We start from the raw sequence: 26,361 nt of genomic DNA on the forward strand, positions 1-26,361 counted from the left end.
CCTTTAGCAAGCCTTCAGCATCTTACTTTCAACTAGCGCGCAAAAGTAGCTTCGTCCTGCTACAAGATGTAACATAATTATCAGCAATAACCCTAGCCCATATACAACGCAGAAGACTCACCATCCTTCGTTGTCTTCCAAGCCAACTACTAGCCACAGGTTTCTGCACCCTCCTCATCCCAACTGCGTTCAAGTGATCCCTTACAGTCCTCTGTCCAAGATCATGCCACGCAGAAAGCATCAACTTCTGCTCCAATTTATATCGATTTTCCAGAGCCGCAGCGTTTTGCTGATCGTTCATACCAAAATCAGCTGTACTCGATACGTCGATGAAAGTGATATTCATAGTCCAGCTGCGATGACTCACCCTAGCTTTCAATAGATCTTCCTTCAACGTAGATATCTGAAGTTGATATGATTTGGACGCTTCGGCGAAGTTCCCGGATTCCTACGTTCTCGCCGTTAGCCAAGTCACATCATCTATACTGGTATGCCTGACAATGTACTGACCATATTCGCATGATCCTCTCTGAACATTTTATCCTGCTGCTTGATAAACTATACTCGACCGTCAGCTACATCCCTGGATGAAGCCTTTGGGGAAGCTAACTCACCATCTTGGCTTTTTGCAATTTCTCATCTAAACTCTTCACCTGACTTGTCAAATCTGAATTCTGCGACAACAACGATAAAAGCTGTTGCTGAGTTTCTTGAGGTAATCCCTTGGCAGCGAGGGAGGCACGCAGATCACTATAAACCTTGACGTCAGCTCATGCAATATGCAATAAGGCGAGGCATCGATCGAGCAGACTTACCCAAACTCTTTTTCCTTCTCAAGCTCCCTCTCCTTGTTTTCGATACCTGCCGATTGCAGGTCGACCTTCTCAAGTAGTAACCTACAATTATAATGTGTGTCAGCAGCCATGCCCAGCTGAATGTCAACCTGACTGACCTCTTGATATCTTCCAAATGCTGATTATCTTTCTCCTTCAACGCCGTCACTTGTTCCTTCAGACTTATCACTTCGTCTTCGAGTATGATCGTATCCTCCTTGACAGTCTCACGAAGCGCTATATCATGTGTCAGCTTGAGCAAACATGATGGCACAGATAGCTCACAAGTCAACATAGCCTTTTGATCCTTATCAACAAGTCCCACTATATCGTATTGTCAGCTTTATATTCTACCCAGTTCGATGAACAGCTCACGATCAGTCCTGGCAATCGACAATTCCTTCTCGACCTCTTCTCGAGCAACTTTCAAAGCCTCTTTCTCCTTTAACAGATCATCTCTCTCCTCCAGAATCTCGTTAAGTCGTTCTCGAAGTGCAGAAGCAGTTTGCGAGCTACACGAATATCAGCTATAGTCTTATCACCAGTATTAGCTTAACTCACTTATCCCCCCCATGTCCTGATCTGATACGTTCCATCGTAGCTTGTAATCGTAATAACGAGCGGTGTTCTTGCAAATAATCTGATTGATATCTATCTCTAGACTTGTTGGCGTCGGCCAGAAGAGTCTCCAGCGTAGAGACCTTGCTTCCGTCTCCTACTGCTCCGCCTGAGCGCAGATCGGTAAGTTCTCGTTGTAATGAGCGGATCTTGAGTCTCAGACTATTCCAATCTCTCCATCAGCTCAACGCTTTTTTAGGTTGAAGGCAACACCCACTCGGTCTTGGTATCCACCTTACCCTCTCCCTCCTCATCTACCACACCCAACTCATCATCCAACGTAGTTTTACTGCCTAATACTGATATCCTAGAACTCTGTCTCTTCAAGCTTGGGGCGCCCAGCTCAATCTCTTTCAGACGTTCTTGCTGTGCTTGAAGTTGCGATTGGTCTCGTTCGTATTCCCTTGATACGTCATCCAGCTCTGCGCGGGTCAGCTCGAGCTGATGATTGAGCTCGGTGATCTAAATATAGCAAGTCAGCTCGTGCCGTTCACTGAATATCTGTCAGTCTAGCTCACTTGTGTAGCTTGTTCACTAGACCTCTTCTCTAGTACCTCTATCTGGGATTTGTAGCTATCCACCAGACCTTTCGATGATCCAGCTTTCTTCAGGTCCGCTTCGAGGGAAGCATTGGTATTGACCAACTGAGAATTTTCTTCTTCGAGGTTCTGGCATATCTGTCAGCTGAGACCCACAGGCGAGACAACAGGGGATGAAGCTCACTCTCAACTCCCTTCTTAGCCCTGCAGACTCTTCAAGCTTTTTCTTGTACTTTTCAATAACGTTCTCAGACTTCTTTAATCGTTCTGCGGCGTGTTTGTACCTGTTGTCACACGCTTGATCAGTTGTGTCCAAACGACGGCAAGTCATGGTTCACTAACTCATCTACTTGATCCCGTAGGTTGACAGCTTCAGCAGCTTGCTCCCTCAGTTCTTCCACCTAATGACGACGTAAGCTAAGGTGTTCTCACCGTCAGAATAGACTACTTAGCTTACCGTTCTTGTCAATTCCGAGACCAAATTCGTCTGCTTCTCAAGATCACTCTCGGTATGAGCGAGATTTTCTTCTGCCTTGCCGCTGTGATAAGATCATCAGCTATGAGAAGGCTTTGTGCAACAATTAGCAGAACTTACAGATCTGTTCTCATTCTATTCAGTTCAGCTGTTGCAGCAGTCTGACTCGTCCTCAGACCAGCTCCAGACGCAGAAGGATCCGCCCGAGCAGCTGCCAGACTCTGCAGCGCATCATCCCTTTCTCCTTTGACCTCGTCCTGCGCAGAAACAATTGTTAGCTATCATTTTAGCTATTATATGAATCCAGGTGAAATGTTAACTTACCAAGTTCGATGTGAGCTCTTCAACCTGCTCCATCATCTTCTCACACCTTACTCGAAGCTCGTCGTTGGCTTGTAACAGCTTATCGCGTTCTTGGAGTATTCCCGAGAGAGGTGGACTGTTCGTTGTCAGCTGATTATGTCCGCGAGCAGGGAACGACTAGCTTACGAGAACTCCGTGGACTGCTTGATAGGTGAAGTACCGAATGGTGAGTGCATGCCATCTTCCGCTCCTTCCTCTTGAGGCAGGGTAGCCATCACCTACACTCATGTCAGCTTGACTTCAACAACATGGAAACCCAATTTAACGAGACAGCTGATGACTCCTTCAAGTGCAAAGCGAATGAGGAGAAGTATTTACCTCCTCTATACTCTTCATCAACTCTGCCATATGACTCTCCCTCAACCCCTGGATTTTCTCTATGACCTTCTCGTTGCCAGGTGCCCAGACCCCCACAGCAAGACACATACGACATATCTGAGCCAAGCCCTTTGATCCTTCCGAGGTTGAAGGTGCTTTGGCGATGGTTGAGAAGGGAGGTTCGGGGAGGTTGGAGAGGGATAGATTTGCTGCGTGAGGTGGAGGGAGGGGGAAGGAAAGTAAGAGTCGGTATAGGCGTTTACTGGTGTTTACTTTATCAGCTAGAGACCTCAGGAAATCCAAGTCCTACTCAGCTTACAGAGTGTTCATACGTAGTACCCAGTTCTCTGTAGAGCTAGACGCTGTAGGTGTGGGAGTACGGTTGGAAACGTTTTTGAAATGTGTTGAATCGCTAGAAGAGTATCAGCTGATGTTGAGCCATGAACGACCACAGTTCCCAGCTTACATGGATGCCATCACCTATCGGATCAACTTGTCAGCTTCCCTGTTTCTCTGAGGGAGAAGTATCAGCTTACCTCCATCAATGCCTTGCCATCTGACAGATCCTTGAAAGCTGTGATTTGTCTTGATAGCTTGAAGGTGTTGAGGTATGCCACGAGGGCAGCTTGCTCTGCTCGTGACATGATGGCTGGTGACTGCTCAGATCTTGTTGTATATGAGGGAGTGAGTGTCTGAGTGTTGATGAAGAGGTAGTTGTTCATATCATTGCGGTCGTTGTCAACGGTGTCCTCGAGGATACAGAGAGTGAGAGGGGACTGTGCGGGGCCAAGCTTAAGGCTGGTTCACTGTAGTGGAGGCAGGCTTCTTACGTAAGAAGCGAGAGTATCACGTGTTTTGTGATTCGGAATAACAATATAATCGACGCGTCTGACTTGAGCTGAGTTGAACATTACAAGAACAAAATCACCAACCCGTGTCTTTTTGTATTCTCTTCTTCTTCTCACTCCTCCATTCATCTGCATATCTCTGTCATAATCGCCTCGCCCTCTCGCCCCTCTTCTTGGTGCTTATACCGCAAAGACTAGGCAACCGTCTTCTCGATGCTATCACTGTGGTCTATATCACCATGACATCGACACCCTTCCGACCAAAATCCCGTTCACGCACGGACGAAACCCACTCATCATCCAAACGACCACGACTATCATCTTCCAAGCCTGCTCCTACTATCAAGAATGAGCCAACTCAAGATGAGAAAGCATTGATGGACGACTTGATGGCCGGACTGGACGCATCGATGTTTGACGGCATGACATCATCGCCTATACGGCCAAAGTCAAATAGGGGATCGCAAGCATCCCCCATACAGAGCCAACAGAGACGTGAACATGCCAAACCTTTATCCCCTGTTCGTAATCGACATATCAACAATTCACCTAGGAAGCTGAAGTCACATAAGTCGCCGATAAAGGAGAAAGCGAGGAATGCCTTTGCTCCTTCGTTGGTCAAGGTTAAATCACCTGTCAAAGTCAAGAAGGAACAGGTATCACCTCCTAGACATGTACCAGAAGTGATCGTCAAGCAGGAGATAGAGGTTGAGCTAGATCAGAAGGTTATATCATTGAAACAAGAGATCCAAACGAAACCTGACCTGGCAGACGAGGATCTGTATGATTTCGATTTTGACTTGAATGACCTTTCTGCCTTTGAGGAGGATCTGTTGGGCCTACCTGAACTGAAGGTGAGCTGCACCGTGTCTCTCACGGAACCCAATCAAAGCTCACGATATGACCTAGACTCGATACCCCGTACCAAACCCCGCTCGACCGCCGCCACCTCCAGGATACACATCAACACCGTGGTCACGTTGTATCGTTAATGCTGTTTCTACCGGATTGAGGTTTACCAACGGTGTTGTGCCGTCTCTTGAGGGCTTTGAGAGGGATGATGAAGGAGGCACATCTTTTGGTAAAGTGAGTCTGCTATGTACTTGTAATCACAATCATCAAATAGCTGACAATATATCCAGACTTTGATAGTTACATCTACCGAGACCGAGATTAAGCGCATAGTACATTTGAAAGATCAATGGTCAAATCTGCATATCAAGAAGAGTGAGGTGTCTTTGATGGGTTCATTTCCTAGTTGAGCTGACAGTTGTCCAGATGATATCATCAACATCATATCCCCCGCTCTGTCCAAACAGAGCTTCACCGGTCCGATCGTGTTGACCTTGAAAGACCCCTCGACCTTCCTGATCCACCATCCTGACCTCATGCTCACAATGACATCCATCGCCAATGCCATACCCTGTCCACGTAAACCAATCTTACAATCACTGATCAAAGCGCCTGGTCCTCCTTCCAAAGCTGTTCTATATGGGAATCTGCTGCATAGTCTGCTACAAGGGGCTCTGCTCGAACAATCCTTCGATGCCGATAGTACATTCAAGAGGATCGACACCGAGCTGAAGAAGGAGGAAAGAAGGTTGGAGATCTGGAGTACGGGTATGGGAACTATGGATGTGAGAGAGGAAATTGGCATGCGAGCGGGAAGAGGGTTCGAGGTCTTTGGTGATAAGTGGGTGGGCGATCAGCCAGGAGTGAGTAGTCGGGTCATCATTTGCCAAGATACAGCTAATTTTGTTTTGTCTCAGATTGAGGGCGAGCTGCATACCTCTCCAGGCGATAATCCCAGCTTGCTAGCTATCAATGGTTTACACGAGGTTGAAGAAGATATCTGGTCACCGAAATGGGGTCTGAAGGGGAAAGTGGATGCTTCGGTCCAAGCAAGGATCATACGTGATCCCTCAAAACCCCACGAAGCGGAAGAGCACGTCGCTCCCTTGGAGATCAAAACTGGTCGCTCGGTCGGCGTGATGGCTCATAGGGCTCAGACGATGTTGTACACCCTGCTGATGGAAGACAGATATGGTCAGTTGTCCAATCCTTATCTGTTGCATCTAGCTGACGATACGGTTCAGGTGTTCCCGTCCCTGCTGGATTGCTCTACTATTCTCAGCTAGACTCCATTCTCCGTGTCGAAGCGAAGTCAAACGAAATCAGAGCATTGATAATAGCACGAAACGAGTTGGCAGATTGGTTATCCAAGAAACGTCGTGTACCCAAAGCTCCACCTCCTACCACTGATGATTTGGTGAAGAAAGTAGAAGATGTGGAGGAAGCGTTCTTACCTCCTACGATCGATCATACCAAAGAATGTAGATCGTGTTATGCGGTAGATAGTTGTATGTTGTATAGGAAGGTAAGCTATGCAGATACCATTCACGAATAACTCTTCAGCTAACATCCTCATAGACAATAGACAATGTCCATCCTGATCCTGACGATCCCATCGCTGAGCTTTATGACGAAAAAACTGGACATATGACGCAGAAGGATGCCGATTTTTACAAGAAATGGGATACACTCTTGACTGTTGAGGAGCAGGATATAGGTAGATATAGGAGTCAGCTTTGGACTATGACTGCGAAGGAGAGGGAGAAGACGGGCAGGTAAGCTGGAGTTCTTATCCCATCCGGATATCATGATTAGCTGACTTTCAGACCAATAACAGGTGCTTCGGTGACATGATCATCTCATCATATTCCAACGACCTAGGCAAATCACTCGCCAAGATCCATCGACACGCATATACCTTCAAACGTGCTCCTCACGCCGGCACGCAAATCTCTCAAACCTCCCTTCTCTCCGGTCACATCGCCAAAGGAGATCCTGTATCGCTATCGATCGAACCTGATTTACTATGTCTCTCAAGAGGGTTCGTACTTGACTTGACAGCTGAAAGTATCACCATCGGCGTAACGTATGTTATCGATGTCGAAGCTCTACTTAAACGTACCGGTCGATCTCACGCTCTATCAGAGGGAGAGGGCAAAGTGGTATTCAGGATAGATAAAGATGAGATGGCCAGTGGGATGATGAGGATGCGTAATAATCTTGCGTCATTGTTCTACGCCAAAAGTGGAGATGAAGCCAGAAGAAGATTGATTGTGAATCTTGCTGAGCCCGAGTTCGAATCATCCTGGGTCCCTTACGACGAGGATATACCAAACCACCTGAATGAGGATCAGCGAAATGCCATGAAGAAAGTGATGTCGGCGAGAGATTACGCTCTGATACTTGGTATGCCTGGGACGGGGAAGACAACGACCATAGCGGAGATCATCAACTTGTTGGTGAAGCAGGGGAAATCTGTGCTGTTGACTAGTTATACGCATTCGGCGGTGGATACGATCTTGATGAAGTTGGTTAATGCGGAGTTTGGGATACTGCGGCTGGGGAACATCGATAAGGTGGGTTGATTGAGTCGACACCAGGTGCTTGTGATAGCAAAATGAGGAATAACAGAGCTAATCAATAATTGACGGTAATCTAGGTTCATCCGGACGTTCAACACCTAACGCTGGAAGCAATGGAACAGTCAACCAATATGGAGCAACTAGAGAAAAGGTTGATGAACCCCCCTGTGGTGGCTGCTACGTGTTTGGCGATTGATCAGTGGGTTTAGCTACTTTCCACTCATCGTACAAGGAGAGGAAGCTGATTTATCTTTACTCACGTCGTAGTCCCCTGTTCTTCAAGCGGAAATTCGATTATTGCATTGTCGATGAGGCGTCTCAGATCACTTTACCAACTTGTATTGGGCCGTTGAGGATGGCGGATAAGTTTGTATTGGTTGGAGATCATTTCCAATTACCTCCTATCGTGAGTTCGTCATTTCTTTTCCACTTATCGCACCTTGGGTCCACTCGTTCGAAATGTGGTGAGCGAAACTAATATACTGCATGTCTTAGGTCCGCCATCCCGAAGCGAGAAGAGGTGGACTCGACGTATCACTCTTCAAGCTTCTTTCTTCGGCTCACCCGCAGGCTGTGTGCGATCTGAGTATGCAATATCGGATGAACGAAGATATCATGTTACTTTCGAATCGCCTGGTTTACGAGGGAAAGTTAAAATGCGGGAACGAGCAGGTCGCCAAGAGGGGATTGGTATTGAAGGAGCGAAAGAGATGCGAAGGAATCTTCGATTGTGGGGACAGTGAGGGTCACAAGGAATGTTGGGTTCAGGATCTGCTCGAAGAGAGGTGAGCTGGCTCGATACTGCTTTGAATTGGGAGCATAGCTGATGTAATATTGGTATAGTGCCAAATGCATATTCGTCGATACGGATGGACTACCCGCTCCTGATTCGAGAGTGGGCGATCTGGTGCAGAACGAGACGGAAGCGAGATTAGTCCAGCAGGTGAGTTGGTTTTTCCCACCACCACTCACAGTATTTCATCTGGCTCAGACATGCATTGATACATCGCGAGTGTGCAAGTTGAACGTAGCTGATATTTCATATTTGATGCCAGCTCGCCACTGCTTTGACCGACTCAGGCCTACATCAAGAAGATCTAGCGATAATCACTCCATACAGACAACAGATCAAACTCCTCTCGTCCCTGCTCAAACCTGATTTACCTAGAGTAGAGATCCTAACGGCAGATAAGAGTCAGGGGAGGGATAAGGATTGTATTTTGATTTCGCTGGTTAGGTCGAATGAGGGAGGTAATGTGAGTGAAGACATTCTTCAATTCACAAGCATACTGAAGATAAGAGGTCGTGGAAGTGGAATGCGAGAGAAGGAAGTTGAGCTGATGAGATCTGTGTGATAGATTGGTGATCTGCTGAAAGACTGGAGGAGGATAAATGTATCTTTCACCCGAGCCAAGAAGAAATTGATCATTTTCGGATCTGCAAAGACATTATCGCAGGATAATCTGTTGAATGGGTTTCTGGAGTTGATGGGGAGTAAGAATTGGATTAGGAGATTAGGTAGAGGTGATGATATGATACATCAATCGAGGAAGATCAAGATGGATGCTCAAGAGACTGCTCTTATCCCTATGGAGAAGGAGGAACCTGTGAAAGGGGAGAAGGAAGTCGATCAGGAAAGTAAGATACTAAAGAAGAAAGATGGGAAAGGGAGGAAAGTGATCAGAGCGGGAAGTGATGTTTTGGTTAAAGGTGCTTTTGGGAAGGAGATCTTGGTGAGTTGTCGTGTGTCACATATAACTTGATATGCTCTATCGCTGATGGTGTTATCGTATGATATAGGGGATGGAATGAGGTTTTCTCTTCTATTTTTCATCTTGTTAAAATGGTTGTTTTGCGCTACGGATGGTGGTTGAGCAGTTGTTGTATTTGACTGTATATGGTCGTGCTGTGCTATGGACCCACATGATGTTTTGTAGCTGAATAAAGATAACAATGCATAGATTACATACATACAACTACACTCGTTATATCTAGATGAAAGCCGAACCACCACTGTAAACACAAAGGTCACGACTCAGCTTCCTCACCATGCTTTTTTCACCGTTGATCATTGTGATGAGAGATGCATGAGATGCAATGAGAGGTAAGGAAACATGAACTTACTCAGGTAATCTCTCAATCTGATATCGCCTCTTCACGACGTACATGAGCGGTACACCCGGTACCTTTCTAATCCTACGACGGAGATCTCTATCGCACTGCGGTCGTGAGAAGTGTGTTAGCTGTGCCATAACTGATTGTTGACTATGTTGCACAGTCAAGATAGCTGAACGGAACAGCTGTAGAGCAAAAAGCTGATAGGGCTGTAATGGGTGAGAGACAATCACTCACTGTAGCTACTATGTAACATTTATGTACCGTCACTCGGTTGACCAAACAATCATCTGCGTATGTTCCTGAGTCTGTGGTAGGAATGAAACCTGGTCAGTCATATTGATTACCAGGAAGAGCGTGTGATAGCTGTATTTGAACAGATGGAGTAAGGTAAGGAGAGATGACCTCACGATCACAATGTAATCTCTCAAACCTCGGATCCTTCGCTATCCTACACCCACCCAGCCACACAAATATCAGCTATCCTCCCATCCACTACAGTCTCATTGAAGAAGGAGGGATGGGGCACCTACCTCAGCGCCAACCTATACTTCGGACCCAACTTCTCCAACTCCGCTAGCACACAATCCGTTATCGTCGGTATGCACTTCGCCATCAGACAATCCATCATTCCCTGGACTAGTTCGATCTTATTTTGGATGGAGAAGTTGATGAAGTTCGTATCTACTAGGATACGGTAGGGTGGTCCGAGGTCGGTATTGTGCGATAAGAAGAGGCTATAGCGATGTGAAGATTAGCTTGGAGTAGGTCCGGATATGGGATGTGAATCTAACTTACGATGAAGATATTTGGGCTCTGTATTCATTGAGTATGATCAGCTTATATCGTTCTTCTTTTGCAAGAATAGCCAAAAAAAAGCTCACACTGCTTTCTTCTCTTCCACGGCCTTTTCTTTCTCTGCTTTCTTGGCTGCTTTCTCAACGTTCTCTTTCCTAAGGGATAGTTGATACATCAGCTCTAACAGGAACATTATGTCCTTGTGAAGCTGAACCACTCACAACCTGGGATCACTGGGTTTGATCATCCGCTTGACGGCCGCGAACTTTCTCGTGATCTTTGCTTTTCCCTACAACACCGAGGGAGACGATGTGAGCTACGTTGAACGTGAACAGAGAAAGGTTGAACAGCTCACCATGGTGATCGATGTTTTACTCGGTCTTCCTTATGAATATTCGACAGATGTAGTTTATCTGTAATCAGCTCGACCTTGTATCCCTGTTGTTGCTGTGAGATCATATACTTGAGTACGGTTCATTCAACTTTTCTAACAATCGTAGGTGGCAAAACATCATTCTCGCTAGCCATGTCACGTGAGCTACTGCTCAAACCCATAATTACGTAAGAAGGCTAGGGGACGAAAAAAACACCTCCACTTTTAACAATCAGACAAACATCACCATTGGATCACCTCATATACTCACTTTTCCTACTCCTTTTAAGCTATACTCCCACTAGATCATACCTTGTATCTTACCCGCTCAGCAATCATTAACAGGCAAGATGTCAGCCCCATCCCCCACTCCAAGCAATATGCCTCCACCCAACCTCAAGCGTCCGAGACCTTCCGGAGCTACCGCCGCCTCTGGCTCGACTAACGCTCCACAGGGTTCCGGGTCGAGGACGAAGAGGAGGAAGCCCGATACGTCCGTTGGAGGGGGAGCGGATGAGTCGATAAAGGGGAAAGGGGAGGATGAGATGGGTGATTCAGGGGAGGTGAAGACTAAGGTGAGCGGGGTATATGGTTCAAAGTGGGGAGGGGTACTAAGTTTTTTGAGGTCATAGATCGACTTTAACGAACTTCCCGTTGAGACCTTGTACAAATACTTGGAGTATCACGATCTACTACCGAGATGGGACGTTTCGCCGTGGTCTGAAGACCCCTGTACACCTCGTATGTCTCAGTAATTATATCCTTAGAAGACAAAGTAGACCTCATCGCTGACCGCTTTATGATATCGTGATATCACAGCAAACCAACTCTACACTCTATCCTCGTCAGCTCCCATCGTACCTCCTCCCACTACGACCATCCAACCTGCGCCACAAGAACAACCGCAAGATCAGACATCCCAGCTACCTCAGTCTCAGCTACCTCCTCCGACCGACACGCAGATACAACCACCTTCCAATGGAGCTATCCCAGTGAATGGTCAAAGTGGTCATGTGGACGAACCCCAATTACCTCAACTTCCACCCACAGTCCCGGAACAAAATCCAACAACAAGCATACCATCAGACCAGCCCGAGACTATACAGCCCAAAGCTGAGATTGAAAATGGTACACAGAATGGAGAATCTGCTCCTCCCCCTAATGGCCCAGAGGAAAATGGTAATGGTGATGATAACCCCGAAGATGGGGAAACCCCTTTAGACAACTTCGAACCTCCCACGACACGCTCCAAGACCCTCCCAACTCGTCAACCAAATACCAACACCCCATCACCTGAACCATTACCCCAGATCAAAAGGGGGGTTATAACTCTATCGGACGTGTATGCCGCTAGGGAGGTGTTGGCTGAGAAGGCCAATAATCATTGGATGAAGGGATTGGGAGGAGGGCAGAATAAGGAGGGGGAGACTATTGTGAATTTCTTGTATAAGATGAAGGTTGGTCAGGGTGAGTTTGGTCTTTGCTTCTTACCGAGTTGAGCGGCAAAGCGAGGAGGGGGCGGTGATGGGTGGGATAGGATAAGAGGTGAGGCGGGACTGGAGATGGGAGATGAGAATAGCCTGGAGGAGGTTGGGCAAGGACGAAAACAGAGGCGAGACGTGGAGAGATGGGAGAGACAAAGACGGATATGGAACGAGTCGAGGCGAAAAGGAGGGACTGGAGATAAAGACCGATAAGACGAAAGGCTAGGGCGGGATTAGGTAGAATAGATAAAGGCCGAGAAAAGAAAGCTGACGTGCTTCGCACTTGACAGGTCGTCTTTTGAGGGTGTACAATCCCACGCCGGCAAACTACTCTTGGTGATTGAACTTGCCAAGACGAACCATATCTATGAGATGGTACGGGACGAGTGCGGGCTGGATGGATCAGCTAGCACTAGAAGGGGAGGTATGATATGATCGTTTCATCGTGCAGAACCATGGAGGAGGCGATATGACGTGCATGAGTGGGGGAGGGGATCAGGATTTTCTAGGCGGTGGATTGGAGGATTGGAGGATTGTAATGTTGTGTGCTTTCTTGCTTTCTTGTGTTTTATCGTACATTCTATCTATTTTAATGTTATCGTGTTATAATGTTACTTGATGTACGATATGTGATCTTGCTATCTCTCAAATGTGGTGGTTCTTCGAACAATCCCACCGATACATCTCATTTTCATGTACATCCCCTTGTCCATATGTCCAGTAATCATGTAGCAGATCAAGCAATACAGATACATCGCATCTATGAAATGAGAGGAAATCGTGATTTGTCGTTTTCAGCTTGGTCTTGAGCTCATTATTCGGAATATACGTCCAGGGATATTATCAATACAAGACATAATAGGATGTGAGTTGGAATGAAATGCGAAAGGATTACGAGTATATGAATACAACAATTTCGGTGGTCTGGGAATAGCAAAGAAGAAGAAATCATAAATTCAAAATTAAAAATGTCCATTACTCATATAGTGGGTCCAACCATGACATAATTGTCTGGTAGTTTAGACCGTAATCGCCCTAAGATCCATTCCAACGACCGACACTCTGGATCAAGCTTATCGTTAATACCCCCCCGGTCCAGTCTGATCAGCCTCCCTACTCCTCCCCTGCCCCACTCCACTATCGGTCCTACCTCTCCTTGTATCCCGCCGCTCTCGCCGCATGAAGGCAAGATATCGGGCGAAACCATGTTGAGTTGGTGGTTGTTGTTGCTGCTGGTCGGCGGGGTATGTGGACGAATGAGGTGAGGGGGAGGAGGAGTCGTTGGAGTTTTGTGAGTTTGATAGGACCGATGTGGGGGGTGCGTTGAAGTCTACGGTTTGAACCAAATGAATCAGCTTGGTTAGCCTATAGCGATGATTGATGGGCCATATGTGGGATTACTAATGATGGGATGAACGATCAGACTCACCTTTACGACATAGTGGACATGACGAAGATACTTCGAGGAGCCTACATCATCAGTCAAAATCAGCACTACTTCACAACCTGCCATACGGGTCTTATAGAAAATAGGGTTGAATAGCTTGTAGCGAGAGGGAACCCACCACGGATCAATACAGCTCTGATGATACGCATGTCCCCTCTCACAAGGCAACACCCTAAGATCATCACCCGGTTCGAAATCCACCAAACAAATGGGACATTGCTGTTGTTGACCTTCTTCTTCTCCCAACTGTGGTGAATCATCAGACTGATTTGAAGTCTTACTTCCACTAGCCACGGATGACATCCTGCGTTCCACCTCTGAAACTTGTACTCCCGCACCACCACTCTTCGACGACTCCGCGTCATTCTGATGGCCAAATCCATACCCATATCCATCGGCATATCCATTAGTATGACTCTGACCATGGTCGGTCCGATGTATCTGATTGAGAGAGATGGAGTCTCTAATTAAACCATTCTCGGAATTCAAACTCTTAGGTGGAGATCCTTCTCCTCCCGTTTGTCCTTGTCCTTCTCTTGAATATCCTTGTATAGTATCTCGATTATTGTATTTAATCACAGGGAAAGTATCCAGCACAGCCTGAGCCAAACCCCTAGCGGTACTCTGCGGTGGACCATGCTCGTTGTCATTCTCCCTTCGACCATATCGTTCGGGGTGTAACATCGCTCGTCTCGCTCCCATGATCAACATGAAGATGAACATGAATGATACCACCCCCGTGATAGTGTAGAGAACAATCATAGGTGCGGAAGTCTTTTTGTTTCCCCCTCCGCCGGATGAGGAGGAATCGTCGGTGGGCGAGGCATTGGGTATGCCCGTGGCTGTAGCTTGACCTGTTGAATTTCTGGCGGTAAGTGTTCCCATGAGGAAGGATTTGTATGATGGGGCGGAGTTTGCTAAAGAGTTGTTGACATCGCTCCCTCTGTTGGCAATGTTAGCAACACGATCTAGCTTAGAGAAGGGGGACGTACGATATGTTAAGGAGAGTCCCGTTGTAATTCTCGAATGAAGTGTTGGTGTGGACGAATTGGTTATCGATGAGTCTAGGTCAGGTGTTATCAGACGAGTAGAGATGGAATAAGGTATGGGGGATTGTAGAGATACTCACCTCGCTACCTGTACTGTCTTGGTGGCAAACACGTCTAAAGGCTTTTCGAAATCTGTTATGTATTCTGGGTTGAGGAGGCAGGACTGAGAGTGAGCGGTGTATAGTAGCTATCGATAAATTATCCAGGTCAGCATATATGCAAAGCTGATGAAGGAGTACTAAGGGAAACTTACAGCAGATACTGCTCCCCTGTCTCTAGCTAATGTGAATATATCTATAATCCCAAATCATGTCAGGTAAGACTCATCTATGTGGGACGTATTAACCCACCCCACTCATCGCTCGCAGTCGTCTCATTGACATCACAACTTATATATGCTATCCACGGTGTTGACGTAGTCAGATTCTCTCCCATCGAGCTCTCTGCGAAATGGACCAGGGCTCCCGAGGTAGTTCCGCCTGTTCGTACATCCGCTTGTAGTTGGAATGAGCTGTGGGAGTGAAAGCAGATCATCAGATCATCAGATCATCAGATCATTTTCTGTCAAGAAGTAAATTCGAGACAAGGTGAAAGATACTCACACGGCACCTGAATACGTCCCCACCGGATCAGTCCAGGAAATAGCAATCGTTGATGAATCCGTGAAATTCAGACCAGAAGTATCGTTGACTGCTATAGCGGGTATGTAGGCGGAGGCGGGTAGAGATTGGAGAATGAAGGTTGAGATGGTCGGTATGACGAGGAGAGATGAGAGGGATAGGCGGGGCTGATACATTGTTGAGCTTGGGCTGTTATTGGAAATCTTGGTAGTGAAAGGCGGTCTGATCGGTTGGGGTGCTGAGTTGACCCAAACGGTGATGGTATGGACCACTACGGTCCGATGTTTAACTGCTTTGCTTTGGCTTGATGATCCGATTTTTCTCTTTGAGGATGCCCAGATGATCTTAAAATAGTTTTGGTACTGGGTACTTTCGTACGATCAAAGGAAGTCTGCTCTTCAAGCAACGAACATGGATGTACGGTGGATGTCCTTCTGGCTACTCCCCAGATAGTGAATGACGAGTGAATGGTGAATGACTGATACAAAGGATGTATGGTGTTATTGAGCTGTGTGATATAAATAGGATAGAGGATGATCTTAGCTTTAGGGTCGATGGTTGATGATTGATTGTTCTCGATCCGACTTGACTGCGTAGACGTGAAGGCGGTCGAGCGGATCAAATCTTCTTTCTCTTCCTCTGAACAGCTGGAACTCTGCCGGTATCTGTGACTCAATCCGAGTGGGTCAGTATAGCAGTATATGATGTTAGATGTCAAGTCAAGATAAGATGGACAAGATAGATAGCTTTGTTACTTTTTCCATACTACGTAGAAGTAGAAGCGGTACTTGACTTGGATGCGAATTCATCTCGTAAACCTCAACAAACCTCGTGCCTGGTTTACCGACATCTACAAACAATCACTTTTATTTCCATCTGGACCATCTTGTCATTACCCATCTATCATACAATCATATATGCATGTCCACCCAACTTACAACCCACAACACATAGATGATCATCCCTCGTCTGGTGATCTCTCCATCAACTTCACTTCGCGGCTCATCGAGGTGTATCATACATAATGCGATTATAATCGACTATATCGAACAGACCACTCGCGCAAGAGCCAGAGCCAGGTTATTCTCCACCTTCTCCGCAAGGTTGACCGATAAGACCAAGTCCAAATTCAAGATATTATTTTGTGGATCCGATGATTTCTCTGTAGCTTCTCTCAAGGCTGTTCATAATGCCCATGGTGAGTTGGACATCTCTCATAACAAGGTATGAGACAGCCGAGCTAATGAAATTGCGATGATGCTGCAGATCTATGGGAATCAATCGATGTGGTAGTCCCGCCCGAAAGGGAGATAGGAAGGGGAGGGAAGCATCATAAATCACTTGAGAAGTATACTCGTCAGTCACCCTCTTTTCTTTTTGACGCATATACATTGGATAACTAGCTTATACCTACAGATGGTATAGCCGCTTTACAGCAATATGCTCTTTCCCATTCCTTACCCACTCACACCGTCCCTTCTGAAGGTATCAAATCCTGGACTCCACCTAACCCATTCACCATGCCTTCTCCCTCGCATATACTCCTAACAGCTTCTTTTGGCCACATCATCCCTCTCCGCCTGCTCAAGCTATTCCCCGAGGATCACCGTCTCAACGTCCATCCTTCATTGCTACCTCGTTGGAGGGGTGCCGCACCGGTCCAATGGACGATTACCAATAGTGATAAAACGACGGGAGTCAGTGTGCAGAGACTCGTAAAGTTCAGTCAAGGGGTAGATGCGGGTGATATAGCTGGATCTGTTAGTGCTATTGTAAGTAGTTCCCATTTTTGGAATCTTGAAATCTGCTAATAGTAGATATAGGAAGTACCACACGATGCAACATATGCTACCTTTCTTCCTCATTTGGCTGAGATTGGAGGAAAATTGCTGGTGGACCTCTTGAGGAGGTTGCAAAATGGGACTGTAAGTGTTTCTATCATGGTCTGTTCGATTCTTTGTTAGTCAGCTGACAAGCATTAACGTGGTTAGGCCACTTTCAACCCTCAAGATGAATCCGGAATTACCCTAGCTCCCAAAATCACCCATGAGACTGCTCGGGTAGATTGGCAGGAGAAGACCGCAGAGGAGATAGATCGAATACACAGAGGAATAGGTCATCAGGTGAGTTCTTCCGATCTCTCGTTCGTCAAATTGCAAATCATGCGGGGCTGAGTTCTATCCCGACGACAGGTCCATCTCTGGACATCCATCTTATCAACCACAGCGCACTTCATCTCTCTCCAACCCCTCCCTCCGTCAGAGTATCCCAACCACCTGATGAGCGAAGCAGGCACAGCGCACTTGATCAAAGAAGGGAAGGTTCGAAGATTGTTTGTCTCGTGCGGGAAAGGAACTTGGTTGGAGGTAGTGGAAGTGCAAATGGCTGGAAAGAAAGTGATGGGAGTTAAGGATTGGTGGAATGGATTACCTAGGGAAGTGAGGGATCGGGGGTGGGTTAAGATGGGTTGAGAGGGGTGTTTGGTGATGAGGATATGTTTACATGAAAACGTGTTGAAGGATATACAACTTAAATGTTTATGAGGTTGTGCCATAATGAAGTCACTCTACAACAGAATGGATATACGCGAGAGAAACATAGTGAAGAAAGTGTACCGATCGATTATCAACCTTTCAGTCAAATACTGATCTTCCTGTCATGAACGATGGACCAGTCAATCTAGATCTCTTAGCTGAAGGAGCCATTTCCACGAACTCATTTTCCTCCTCTGACGCCAACAAGTCTATTGAGCCGGTTGACAAGTACGCACGAGCTCCAGGGACTGTTGATGCCACCGTTCATATTCTGAGTGTCAGCCTCCACCATGGCAGCATGACATGTCGTGGAACACTTACTAGTGAATGGAGAAAGAGGAGGAAGGTCCTTCGGATATCGTCTTTGGATTGGTGGGAGAACGCGGATGGGTTTGGGTGTGGGTTTGGGTTTGGGTTTGGATTTGGGTTTTGGGGGATTGGTAAGGTTGACTGGGGCTTGTTCCTCTTTCTCTTTCTCTTTCTCTTGCTCGTTAGCCTTGTCTTGGGGCTTCGCAGGACCGCCCTGAGTTTCGATCCTTCGCGGGGAGTGGAAAGTCAGAAAATGATCTTCAAGTCAGAGGTAAGACCAGTCGCCTCGCCTGCACGCAAAGATGAAGGGTAGGTCATATCGGGATGAGAGAGATTAGACCTACGTGACTCCGTTCTCGGTCAATCTCGCAGCCATTTCCTTGATATTGATACTTTCTCCTTTGATGAGTAATTTCTTGATTTCCGGATCGCTGAACAGGAGATTCTCGAGTTTCGTTTGGTCCTGGTTTTTATCAGTGTCGGTTTGGGAGGTCATGGTGTGGTGGGTTTCACTTTGATTACGATGAGGACGGTGGGTTTCAATTTGATTACGATGAGGAAGAGAGAATGATGGAATGTATAGCAAAGTGAAAAGAGAAAAGAGGAAAGAGGAAAGAAGAAACGATGCTTGCGTGTCTGATTATATAGAGTGGAGTGCAATAATGAGGAAAGAGACGGAATGGGTCAATGCGTCGTCGCTCTATTTTATGAGTGATCGTATTCATACAACATAGTCATTCTATTGACCATACCATTGTTCCTCCATGCAAATACCATCTTCCTTCTTTCCCTTGACCCTGCATTTCTACTCTCCCCCCCACCCCCATTACCATAAGACCAAGATCTTCTTCATCTCCGCACCTACAGCTACTGTCCCTCTAACAACGGCACCTCCCTCTTCTCCCCACCTCCAATCCTACCACCCGCCAGACCCAGTCCCTCCAATGGTGGCAAGCCCGAAGCCTTTCTCGATGCTCGCTCAAACTCTATGTCTTCCTTGATACGGTGTAACTGGGTGAATACTTGGGATCGGAGGTAGGCGCCGAAGGGTGTTAGGTCTTTTGAGCGACGGGAGAGCTGTGTGCGTGAAGACAATTAATCCGTGTCAGATGAATCATGTGAGAGTGATGAGAATTATATAGAGGTTGACGTGGTATTGCGCTTGAAAGTAGATTATGAACAATGAATGATTGTTACAATTGAGATAGCACAGAGTCGAGCTGGTTGAAGGGATAATATCCAAAGTAGTACAGCAAAAAAAGGATAAAGACGTGATATGCGTTATAAGTCTCAATATTGGATAGACAGGGCGACTCACCAATAGCCCCTCCATCCCACCAGCCTTCTCCACATCCCTAACCCTCCTAACCTGCATCTTAACCCCTCTCAACCTAGGCAACACCCCCTCTGCGGCACTCTCCTCAGATAAAAGGTTGACGGGCCAGTCGACCCTTGTGATATTGGGTTTGAACGTCCTCTTGGTTTTTTGGAGGGATTTAGGCTTGTTGTTTCCTGCTCTGGTTGGGGAGATGGGGATGATGGATGGGTTGGATCGGCGGGTTAGGAGGGTGGTGAGGTTTGGGAATTTTGACATTGCGTCGTGCGTCTTGGGTTATTTGACTGGGACTGAAGAGGTGTATATATATTGTTTCTGTTTTTCCGTTGGATGGTTGTCTGATATCCATGCGGGAAGAGCGATGTCTGGTGGTTGAGGGTGAGTGATCGAATTGGTGTGTTGTAGAGTACTATAACCCATGTATGTATTCTGACATCTTTCAGCTTTATGCATCCAAATATCTTCGACTTTCAGCTACTCTCGAAAGAAATCAACGTAACCTCCACTCTCCAGGTTGCTGTGCCACATTTAGTTGAAAACGCCGCTTTCACAAAACTCCGACGAAAAAACTAAATCCTCTTTCACCTCCCACCGCTGCTCACCACACCACACCACTCTCACTCATACATATAACCTTTCCTCATCCTTTTCTCGTTCTCCTCTCCATCCATCAAGACCCGTCTTACTCCGGCCTGATATCAACCATCCAAAATGTCAAAGCTCCAGGCATCAAGCGTGCGAGGGTCCATCAAAACCCTTCTTGCCCAATCTTCCTTGGACACCCACAAGGAAGCCGGTGGTAAGAAGAGAAACTTCGTCGAGACCATCGAACTCCAAATCGGTCTTAAGAACTATGATCCTCAAAGGGATAAGCGATTCGTGAGTCATTTTCACCGAGCGGAGCGAGGGGGAAGAGATGCTGGTCGGAGTAGTCTGGAGAGGAGTGTCAAGAAGTGGTCATCTCTTGGAAACTAAGAGGGTTGGATAATCTGGTGGAACGGATATCACTTCTTGATCGTTGGATCGCAGTGGAGGACAAGCAGAAGGAATTATTGCAAAGTAAAGACCCAACAGTGCTAATACTCTTGCTCGCTTATAGTCCGGTACCGTCAAGCTCCCCCACGTCCCCCGACCTCGAATGCAGCTCTGTATCCTTGCCGATGCTGCCGATGTCGACCGAGCCAAGCAACTCGACGAGGAACTCCCCTTCATGACCGTCGAGGATCTCAAGAAACTCAACAAGAACAAGAAGCTCGTCAAGAAGCTCGCCCAAAAGTACGATGCTTTCCTCGCCTCCGAAGCTCTGATCAAGCAAATCCCCAGATTGTTGGGTCCAGGTCTCTCCAAGGCTGGTAAATTCCCTACCCCCGTTTCTCACTCCGAGGACCTTCAACGAAAGGTTACCGAGGTCCGATCCACCATCAAGTTCCAACTTAAGAAGGTCTTGTGTTTGGGTGTTGCCGTCGGTCACGTTGATATGGAGGAGGACCAAATCATGCAAAACACCATGTTGGCTATTAACTTCTTGATCTCCCTTCTTAAGAAGCAAGTGAGTGGGGTTTTGTTTAGATTATCACGTTGCTTTCGTTGGATGAATAAGACTTCTGTCTGGATCCATTATGGTATAAAGTGTGACTCATGCTGATATACATTCACATCACAGTGGCAAAACATCCAATCCCTCACCATCAAATCCACCATGGGTAAACCCCAAAGACTCTTCTAAGTCTTCGGTTGCCATTGGTCGGACGTGGTATCTGAGATAGAGTTGTGGATCTGATGAAGAGGTAGAGATTGATGAATTACAAAAGGAGAAAAGGCAAAACAGGAGCTTTCGCACGCTTATACCCAAGTCTTGTCTGAGCCTTTAACTAGGTTTATTTGTCGGGGACTGAGGGGAGCTTTTTTTCTCTTTATTTGGGATTCGTTGGTTTGTATCGCCTTTGGAAGGTTTATATTCTCCATTTGAGGTATTGCTATGTTGATAGGTCTTGTGAGATGCATGTGGATGATCATCCTACTTGAGCAATGTCGCATATCCGATATTTACGGTCTGGTCCTCCCGTAATCTTGATTGCATCCCATGTTATGGTGCAGACCATTAGTTACCATACGATTTCACTACTGCTATAACCGCCAAACTCGGCTAATTACGAAATTCAGAGATTTCTCTCGGATCTTTTTTCGAGTGCTGTGCCTTGTACCGCTCGGCCCCGATGATCTTCCTGTTTATGGTTGATTGTACCATTTCATACTCTGACTCGATTCCAATTTCACCTCTAATGATATTGATTCCCTACTCAAAGCTGACTCATCAGAGTTGACGGTGCTCTCATGCGACACCAACACTAAAGACACAAGACACCAGATATGCACTCCTGAGGAATTCCGGTCCGGAGTTGATGTAAGGAGAGTACTGTATTCGTGTTGTGCAATAGCAGAGTAATCCCGGTTGGCCGAAGGGATCCGTATATTACAGTGATAAGGATTATTAACATGGACTGAGTAAAAAGTTGACTCGACCGGAGAGAGTACTAGAAGGGGGTGATTGTATCATGTCATCAAATCAATAAACAATAATCAATAAACAATCCACAAGTAATACAGAACAGTCCAATCATCTTCTCATTCACGCGTCTGTATCATTAAAACAGACTACGAGTGAATACAACTCCTTCAAAAACCCCTAGTCGACTCTCTCTTCCTCATTCGACCTGTGTATAAAACCAATTTATCAAACAGAGAAAGAGAGGGGGTTCAAGCAGACCACCACACGAAATGTCATATTTCCCCTCTCCCGCCAGCTCGACATCCAATCCCAACCCCACCTCCTCATCCTCATCTTCTCCCCGTGGACGACCATCCTCCCCCGCGAGAGGTCGGCCCTCCTCACCCCGTCCTCCACCAAGTTACGCCAGGGCGTCTTTAGACCGATCGCCCGCACTCAACCCTCTGGCATTGGACGATAGACCGAGGGTGCCTCCTCCTATATATCTTAGGTCGTCTAGTCCTGGGAGTAGTGCCAAGGGGGTGTTGAAGATACATGTTCCTGCTTGGTGAGTTGGTTCACTTCTAACAACAGGCTTATATAAAGGTCACCCAGTCATATCATATTCATTCCCTTCTATGGGTCCATCTCAAATCAATGTACATAATATGAAGAGATATGGAGCTAATTCAGTCCATCAAATAGGGGAGTCGCACTAGTCCGACCCCCCCGCACACTCGACCTTCACCCACTCGAAGCGGGCTCCTCGACCCTCGAACCTCCATGCGAAGATACCGTCCTCTCCGGCTCGCTCGAGGTGATCATGAAGGAGCGGAGAAGGGTCAAAGCAATCTCCGTGGGTGTGCAGAGCGTGTGTAGGTTGCACATGGGCGTGGGCAGGGGGTGGGAGGATGATGGGATTTTCGAGAGGGGTGTTGAGGTTTTGGGGGAAAGTGAGGGGGAAGAGGAGGGGATATGGCTGGAGAAGGGAAGTCAGTCGTGAGTGCCTGTCTCTCATATGGAAATAGCAGCTCAACACTATCACCTCTTCCAAACCCATTCATTAATACAATGAGTCAACTCTATCACAAGTACCCACTATTACCACAACACTCATCCTGATACTGATACCTCATACATTGCAGCTTCTCATTCACCATAATCCTCCCTGCGACACTAGCGACCACAGACTACCACAACTTCGCTCGAGTCTCTTACATCCTCACAGCGAGAGTAGAGGGTATACCATCCAGCACCTCCTTCTCATCAGTATTTAAAGGATCTTCACCAGCCCTAGACCCGAGTATACCAAACATAGCAGACTTCGAACGTGTCATAGCACGTTCCGATAAGCTAGCCACTTCAACAGGATTAAACAAGGGTACTAGAAATGGGAGCAGAGAATCCCTAATTGGTCTGCAAAATCTTTCACTCGAAGACCCATTGATAGGTAACGATGCCATAGCAGTAGGAGAGGGTTCCCCCTCCGTACAAGGTCTATACACACGAAGCCAATCCTCCGATGTCCCACCTCTATCACTTTCACCCGACCCCATACCTTCTGGCTCGAGACGACAAAGCTTCTCCTCGGACACTGGGGCGATGGGCGGGAGGACAGAAAAGGCCGGCTGGCTGAAAGGCGATTTGACCGCTTCGAGGGCATTGATCGTACATGCTAATCCGTCTAGATCGGGCGGGGTGAATACGCTGGAAATCAGGAAAGAGGGTTTTGTGGATGGGATAGGGACTTGGAGGTTTAGCGCTAATGCTGATGTGGTGGGTGGTTTTATACCTGAAATCGATGACAAGTATACTCTTTGGTTTTCAAATCATGTTAATCATGAAGGGTTGCTTATCCTCTCGTCCTATCCCATCTGATTGGTGTATAACAATCAATATAACATATACTCAACTCCTCTACCTATGTCCCATATCCCCAAATCATCTTACTGAGCTGACACCCACTTCATGCCCAGTTCTCAATCTCATCGGTCCTCCTAATATCGGTCAAACTCCCCTCCCCTTCACCAATCACCACGATCTTCCTCGTCCGACTGATCCTATCCCAAAGCTACAGCATCACTTCCCCGCGAACGCCCAATCAGTCAACTCATTCACCTGAGGGTGCAAGATCACATATCCTCTACCAAGTTGGACGACCCCATCGACCGGGAGAGAAGTATCCTGGGAGAGAGGTCGAGGCTCTGTGGAGGGGTCAGGGTGTTCCTGGTAAAGGGAAGAAGGACGGGCAGGAGGGGTGGAACGTTAGAGCGGTGGCTAGGTTGCCTGGTCATGAGAAGATAAGACCGACTACGAATGATGGGTGGGTCAGGATTCACTCTTTATGTCCATTATGTCTGTACTGTATTGGGATATAGTGCTGATTCGGTTTATTTACATAGGACTATCACCCCCATTCGAGTCAAACATGAATTGATCCTCCAGGTGTTCTATTCTCTCGACGGATTATGCGTGTTTGATTCTCCCATTGAAGGTCCAGGTGAACTGCGGATGATGTCTGTCAAGATGCCTATAACTGTGCCTTCGGTAAGTCCGACCATGGCATGAGACAAGGGACCTGATTTTACTGATACGAGGTCTTCGTCTTTATAGTGTACTTTAACGTTGAACGCATTGAATTTACCTACTTGTAAGTATCATCTCACCAATTATATCTCATAGATATTTGATATGATCCTCGCCATTTGAACTAATAAAACACTATCTTATCTTATAGACGAAACGGCCCATTCGCCCCCTATCGAGAATATGGATACCATCCTCTCCTCCCCTTCAGCAAAACACCAGTGCATGTGCGGATCGACATTCGCAGAATTGGGAGAAGCTGCTATGCGCAGGATGCAGAGTGTAGAGCAGGATGAGATGGAGGGGAGGGTTCGGGAGAATGCTGGATCAGCTACGAGTGGATCAAAAGAGGACGAAGCGAGGAGGGATAGTCTGAGTGGGAGGGGTGGACCGTCGAGTCAGTAGGATATGCCTGCTGGTATTTTGATGTGGATATACTTTATAATAATAATAAAAGTAAATGAGATAAGTTGTCCGTCAATCTAGCTTGGAGCAGGAAGTTCAATCTAAAATATGTCCAATGCATAATAACTGAGAACACTAGGCCTAGGCACTTGGTGAACCACCTCGAGGCTTGACTACTGGATCCCAAGCTCTGATCTTTGGGGCGGTCGTGGAGTACGTCTTGAACGCTCCTCGAGTACCCGTCATATTTTCGATGAATGGCTGTGTGTGATAAATGCGAGATCAGTAGAGTTCTTTCGACACGTGGAATAATGGGTTGAGGTTGAGTATACAACTCGGTGGCTTGAAATGAACTTACAGCTTTCCATGATGGGGTGACAGCCTGAACAATGGGATCCTCACTGGGCGCATCCTTTCGAATATGATGTATCCAAGAGTGCCATTCGGGTGGGACCTGCGAGGCGTTAAAGTCGTCTTGGGAGTAATCGACCCATCTGTGTCGGCCTTTTAAGTGGAACCAACAGAAAGGGGATTTAGCATTGTCCATACGATACTGAACCAGGACCAGCCTGCACATGTGGAAACGGACAGATGTAAAGCAAGCAAGATATGATTAAATCAAATCGACTCACCGGGCACTTCCTCAGCGGGATCGGTATTCTCGAAATACCTGTTTCCAAACTGATCTGTGCCTACCAATCTACCGGATTTGGCATCGCCGATGTACCTGCGAGAAGGAGGCATACAAGTTAGTCATTGTCGATTTCCATTCTCCAATATTCAATATTCAATGAGTCATCCTCCATCCCCATTTCACCTTCTGACCCTTATATCGTTATCAGGCATTCTACTCCCATCCTTGTCCCTCCTACCCACTCTGCTCGCAGAGTATCCAGCGAATGCTCCATCTAACGCTGATTAGACCTAAGTTCATCTGAGATGCTGTCCCCTCGATCTGACAAACTCCAATCTGGTTTACTCCATTCCAACAAGAACAGATACCCACGTCATCTGCCTGAACCATTCCTTGAATCCCACAGCCCGAGCGTGTCTGATCGTCCTAGCTAACGACATTGTGTATGATGTGTGTTATGGAGGTATGAATTTAAGTTAGTGTCAAGTTTGCAAGAACATTGAAATCAATAACATCAGTTCAATACTCGAGCACAGATGAGTGAAGCGGAGAGATGATAACGGGATCAAATTCACATTAGGTGGAATACGATTGGCCACAACCTCATACCTCAATGTGGCACCTACTCGTATACATCTCTGTTCCATGCATTCATATCATCTCACATGTATAATTCACACATCATATATAAGAAAGATCCAGTTCAAATAAAGCAAGAGGACGGGACGAAATATAGTATATTGAGAAGAGGTTAC

The 26,361-nt window shown here is 46.7% G+C and overlaps 11 protein-coding genes across 11 annotated transcripts; 5 read left to right on the forward strand and 6 right to left on the reverse strand.

Moving 5' to 3' along the window:
• Positions 1–32: 32 nt before the first annotated feature.
• Positions 33–3,790, reverse strand: I302_107705 (uncharacterized protein; the record flags this gene model as incomplete). Its single annotated transcript, XM_065870518.1, has 22 exons — positions 33–59; positions 122–289; positions 368–448; positions 511–558; positions 615–750; positions 816–896; positions 953–1,070; positions 1,119–1,157; positions 1,209–1,345; positions 1,395–1,613; positions 1,669–1,913; positions 1,970–2,119; positions 2,175–2,274; positions 2,333–2,391; positions 2,448–2,529; positions 2,586–2,722; positions 2,790–2,904; positions 2,955–3,046; positions 3,147–3,408; positions 3,466–3,558; positions 3,613–3,626; positions 3,683–3,790. 22 exons carry the CDS (start codon positions 3,788–3,790, stop codon positions 33–35), a joined length of 2,511 nt encoding a protein of 836 aa, XP_065726590.1.
• Positions 3,791–4,233: 443 nt separating this feature from the next.
• On the forward strand, positions 4,234–9,240 carry I302_107706 (uncharacterized protein; the record flags this gene model as incomplete). The annotated part of the gene is made up of 15 exons (XM_019193165.1): positions 4,234–4,848; positions 4,904–5,080; positions 5,137–5,221; positions 5,273–5,709; positions 5,764–6,040; positions 6,091–6,371; positions 6,425–6,621; positions 6,684–7,422; positions 7,506–7,627; positions 7,696–7,834; positions 7,924–8,213; positions 8,272–8,371; positions 8,484–8,684; positions 8,787–9,161; positions 9,229–9,240. The coding sequence occupies 15 exons, from the start codon at positions 4,234–4,236 to the stop codon at positions 9,238–9,240; spliced, it is 4,047 nt and encodes a 1,348-aa protein (XP_019044642.1).
• Positions 9,241–9,419: 179 nt separating this feature from the next.
• I302_107707 (uncharacterized protein) lies at positions 9,420–10,699 on the reverse strand (the record flags this gene model as incomplete). The annotated part of the gene is made up of 9 exons (XM_019193164.2): positions 9,420–9,441; positions 9,553–9,647; positions 9,781–9,851; positions 9,954–9,994; positions 10,077–10,280; positions 10,342–10,359; positions 10,428–10,496; positions 10,563–10,630; positions 10,697–10,699. 9 exons carry the CDS (start codon positions 10,697–10,699, stop codon positions 9,420–9,422), a joined length of 591 nt encoding a protein of 196 aa, XP_019044641.2.
• A 365-nt stretch (positions 10,700–11,064) lies between these two features.
• On the forward strand, positions 11,065–12,538 carry I302_107708 (uncharacterized protein; the record flags this gene model as incomplete). Its single annotated transcript, XM_065870519.1, has 4 exons — positions 11,065–11,289; positions 11,347–11,455; positions 11,534–12,181; positions 12,489–12,538. The coding sequence occupies 4 exons, from the start codon at positions 11,065–11,067 to the stop codon at positions 12,536–12,538; spliced, it is 1,032 nt and encodes a 343-aa protein (XP_065726591.1).
• Positions 12,539–13,277: 739 nt separating this feature from the next.
• I302_107709 (uncharacterized protein) lies at positions 13,278–15,490 on the reverse strand (the record flags this gene model as incomplete). The annotated part of the gene is made up of 8 exons (XM_019193162.1): positions 13,278–13,528; positions 13,628–13,668; positions 13,764–14,588; positions 14,638–14,709; positions 14,775–14,881; positions 14,948–14,988; positions 15,045–15,205; positions 15,297–15,490. 8 exons carry the CDS (start codon positions 15,488–15,490, stop codon positions 13,278–13,280), a joined length of 1,692 nt encoding a protein of 563 aa, XP_019044639.1.
• Positions 15,491–16,268: 778 nt separating this feature from the next.
• I302_107710 (methionyl-tRNA formyltransferase) lies at positions 16,269–17,785 on the forward strand (the record flags this gene model as incomplete). Its single annotated transcript, XM_065870520.1, has 6 exons — positions 16,269–16,512; positions 16,581–16,670; positions 16,731–17,086; positions 17,138–17,239; positions 17,306–17,437; positions 17,507–17,785. 6 exons carry the CDS (start codon positions 16,269–16,271, stop codon positions 17,783–17,785), a joined length of 1,203 nt encoding a protein of 400 aa, XP_065726592.1.
• A 162-nt stretch (positions 17,786–17,947) lies between these two features.
• On the reverse strand, positions 17,948–18,653 carry I302_107711 (uncharacterized protein; the record flags this gene model as incomplete). Its single annotated transcript, XM_019193160.1, has 3 exons — positions 17,948–18,096; positions 18,170–18,384; positions 18,502–18,653. 3 exons carry the CDS (start codon positions 18,651–18,653, stop codon positions 17,948–17,950), a joined length of 516 nt encoding a protein of 171 aa, XP_019044637.1.
• A 371-nt stretch (positions 18,654–19,024) lies between these two features.
• I302_107712 (uncharacterized protein) lies at positions 19,025–19,751 on the reverse strand (the record flags this gene model as incomplete). Its single annotated transcript, XM_019193159.1, has 2 exons — positions 19,025–19,234; positions 19,476–19,751. 2 exons carry the CDS (start codon positions 19,749–19,751, stop codon positions 19,025–19,027), a joined length of 486 nt encoding a protein of 161 aa, XP_019044636.1.
• A 453-nt stretch (positions 19,752–20,204) lies between these two features.
• I302_107713 (60S ribosomal uL1 domain-containing protein) lies at positions 20,205–21,219 on the forward strand (the record flags this gene model as incomplete). The annotated part of the gene is made up of 3 exons (XM_019193158.1): positions 20,205–20,372; positions 20,593–21,042; positions 21,157–21,219. The coding sequence occupies 3 exons, from the start codon at positions 20,205–20,207 to the stop codon at positions 21,217–21,219; spliced, it is 681 nt and encodes a 226-aa protein (XP_019044635.1).
• A 1,052-nt stretch (positions 21,220–22,271) lies between these two features.
• I302_107714 (uncharacterized protein) lies at positions 22,272–24,972 on the forward strand (the record flags this gene model as incomplete). Its single annotated transcript, XM_019193157.1, has 7 exons — positions 22,272–22,549; positions 22,687–22,980; positions 23,127–23,757; positions 23,958–24,304; positions 24,384–24,528; positions 24,595–24,631; positions 24,719–24,972. The coding sequence occupies 7 exons, from the start codon at positions 22,272–22,274 to the stop codon at positions 24,970–24,972; spliced, it is 1,986 nt and encodes a 661-aa protein (XP_019044634.1).
• A 141-nt stretch (positions 24,973–25,113) lies between these two features.
• I302_107715 (uncharacterized protein) lies at positions 25,114–26,046 on the reverse strand (the record flags this gene model as incomplete). The annotated part of the gene is made up of 4 exons (XM_019193156.1): positions 25,114–25,233; positions 25,331–25,476; positions 25,605–25,699; positions 25,979–26,046. 4 exons carry the CDS (start codon positions 26,044–26,046, stop codon positions 25,114–25,116), a joined length of 429 nt encoding a protein of 142 aa, XP_019044633.1.
• Positions 26,047–26,361: the final 315 nt, after the last annotated feature.

The sequence above is a fragment of the Kwoniella bestiolae genome, chromosome 6 (assembly GCF_000512585.2).
Source record: "Kwoniella bestiolae CBS 10118 chromosome 6, complete sequence".
Taxonomy (NCBI): Eukaryota; Fungi; Basidiomycota; class Tremellomycetes; order Tremellales; family Cryptococcaceae; genus Kwoniella; species Kwoniella bestiolae.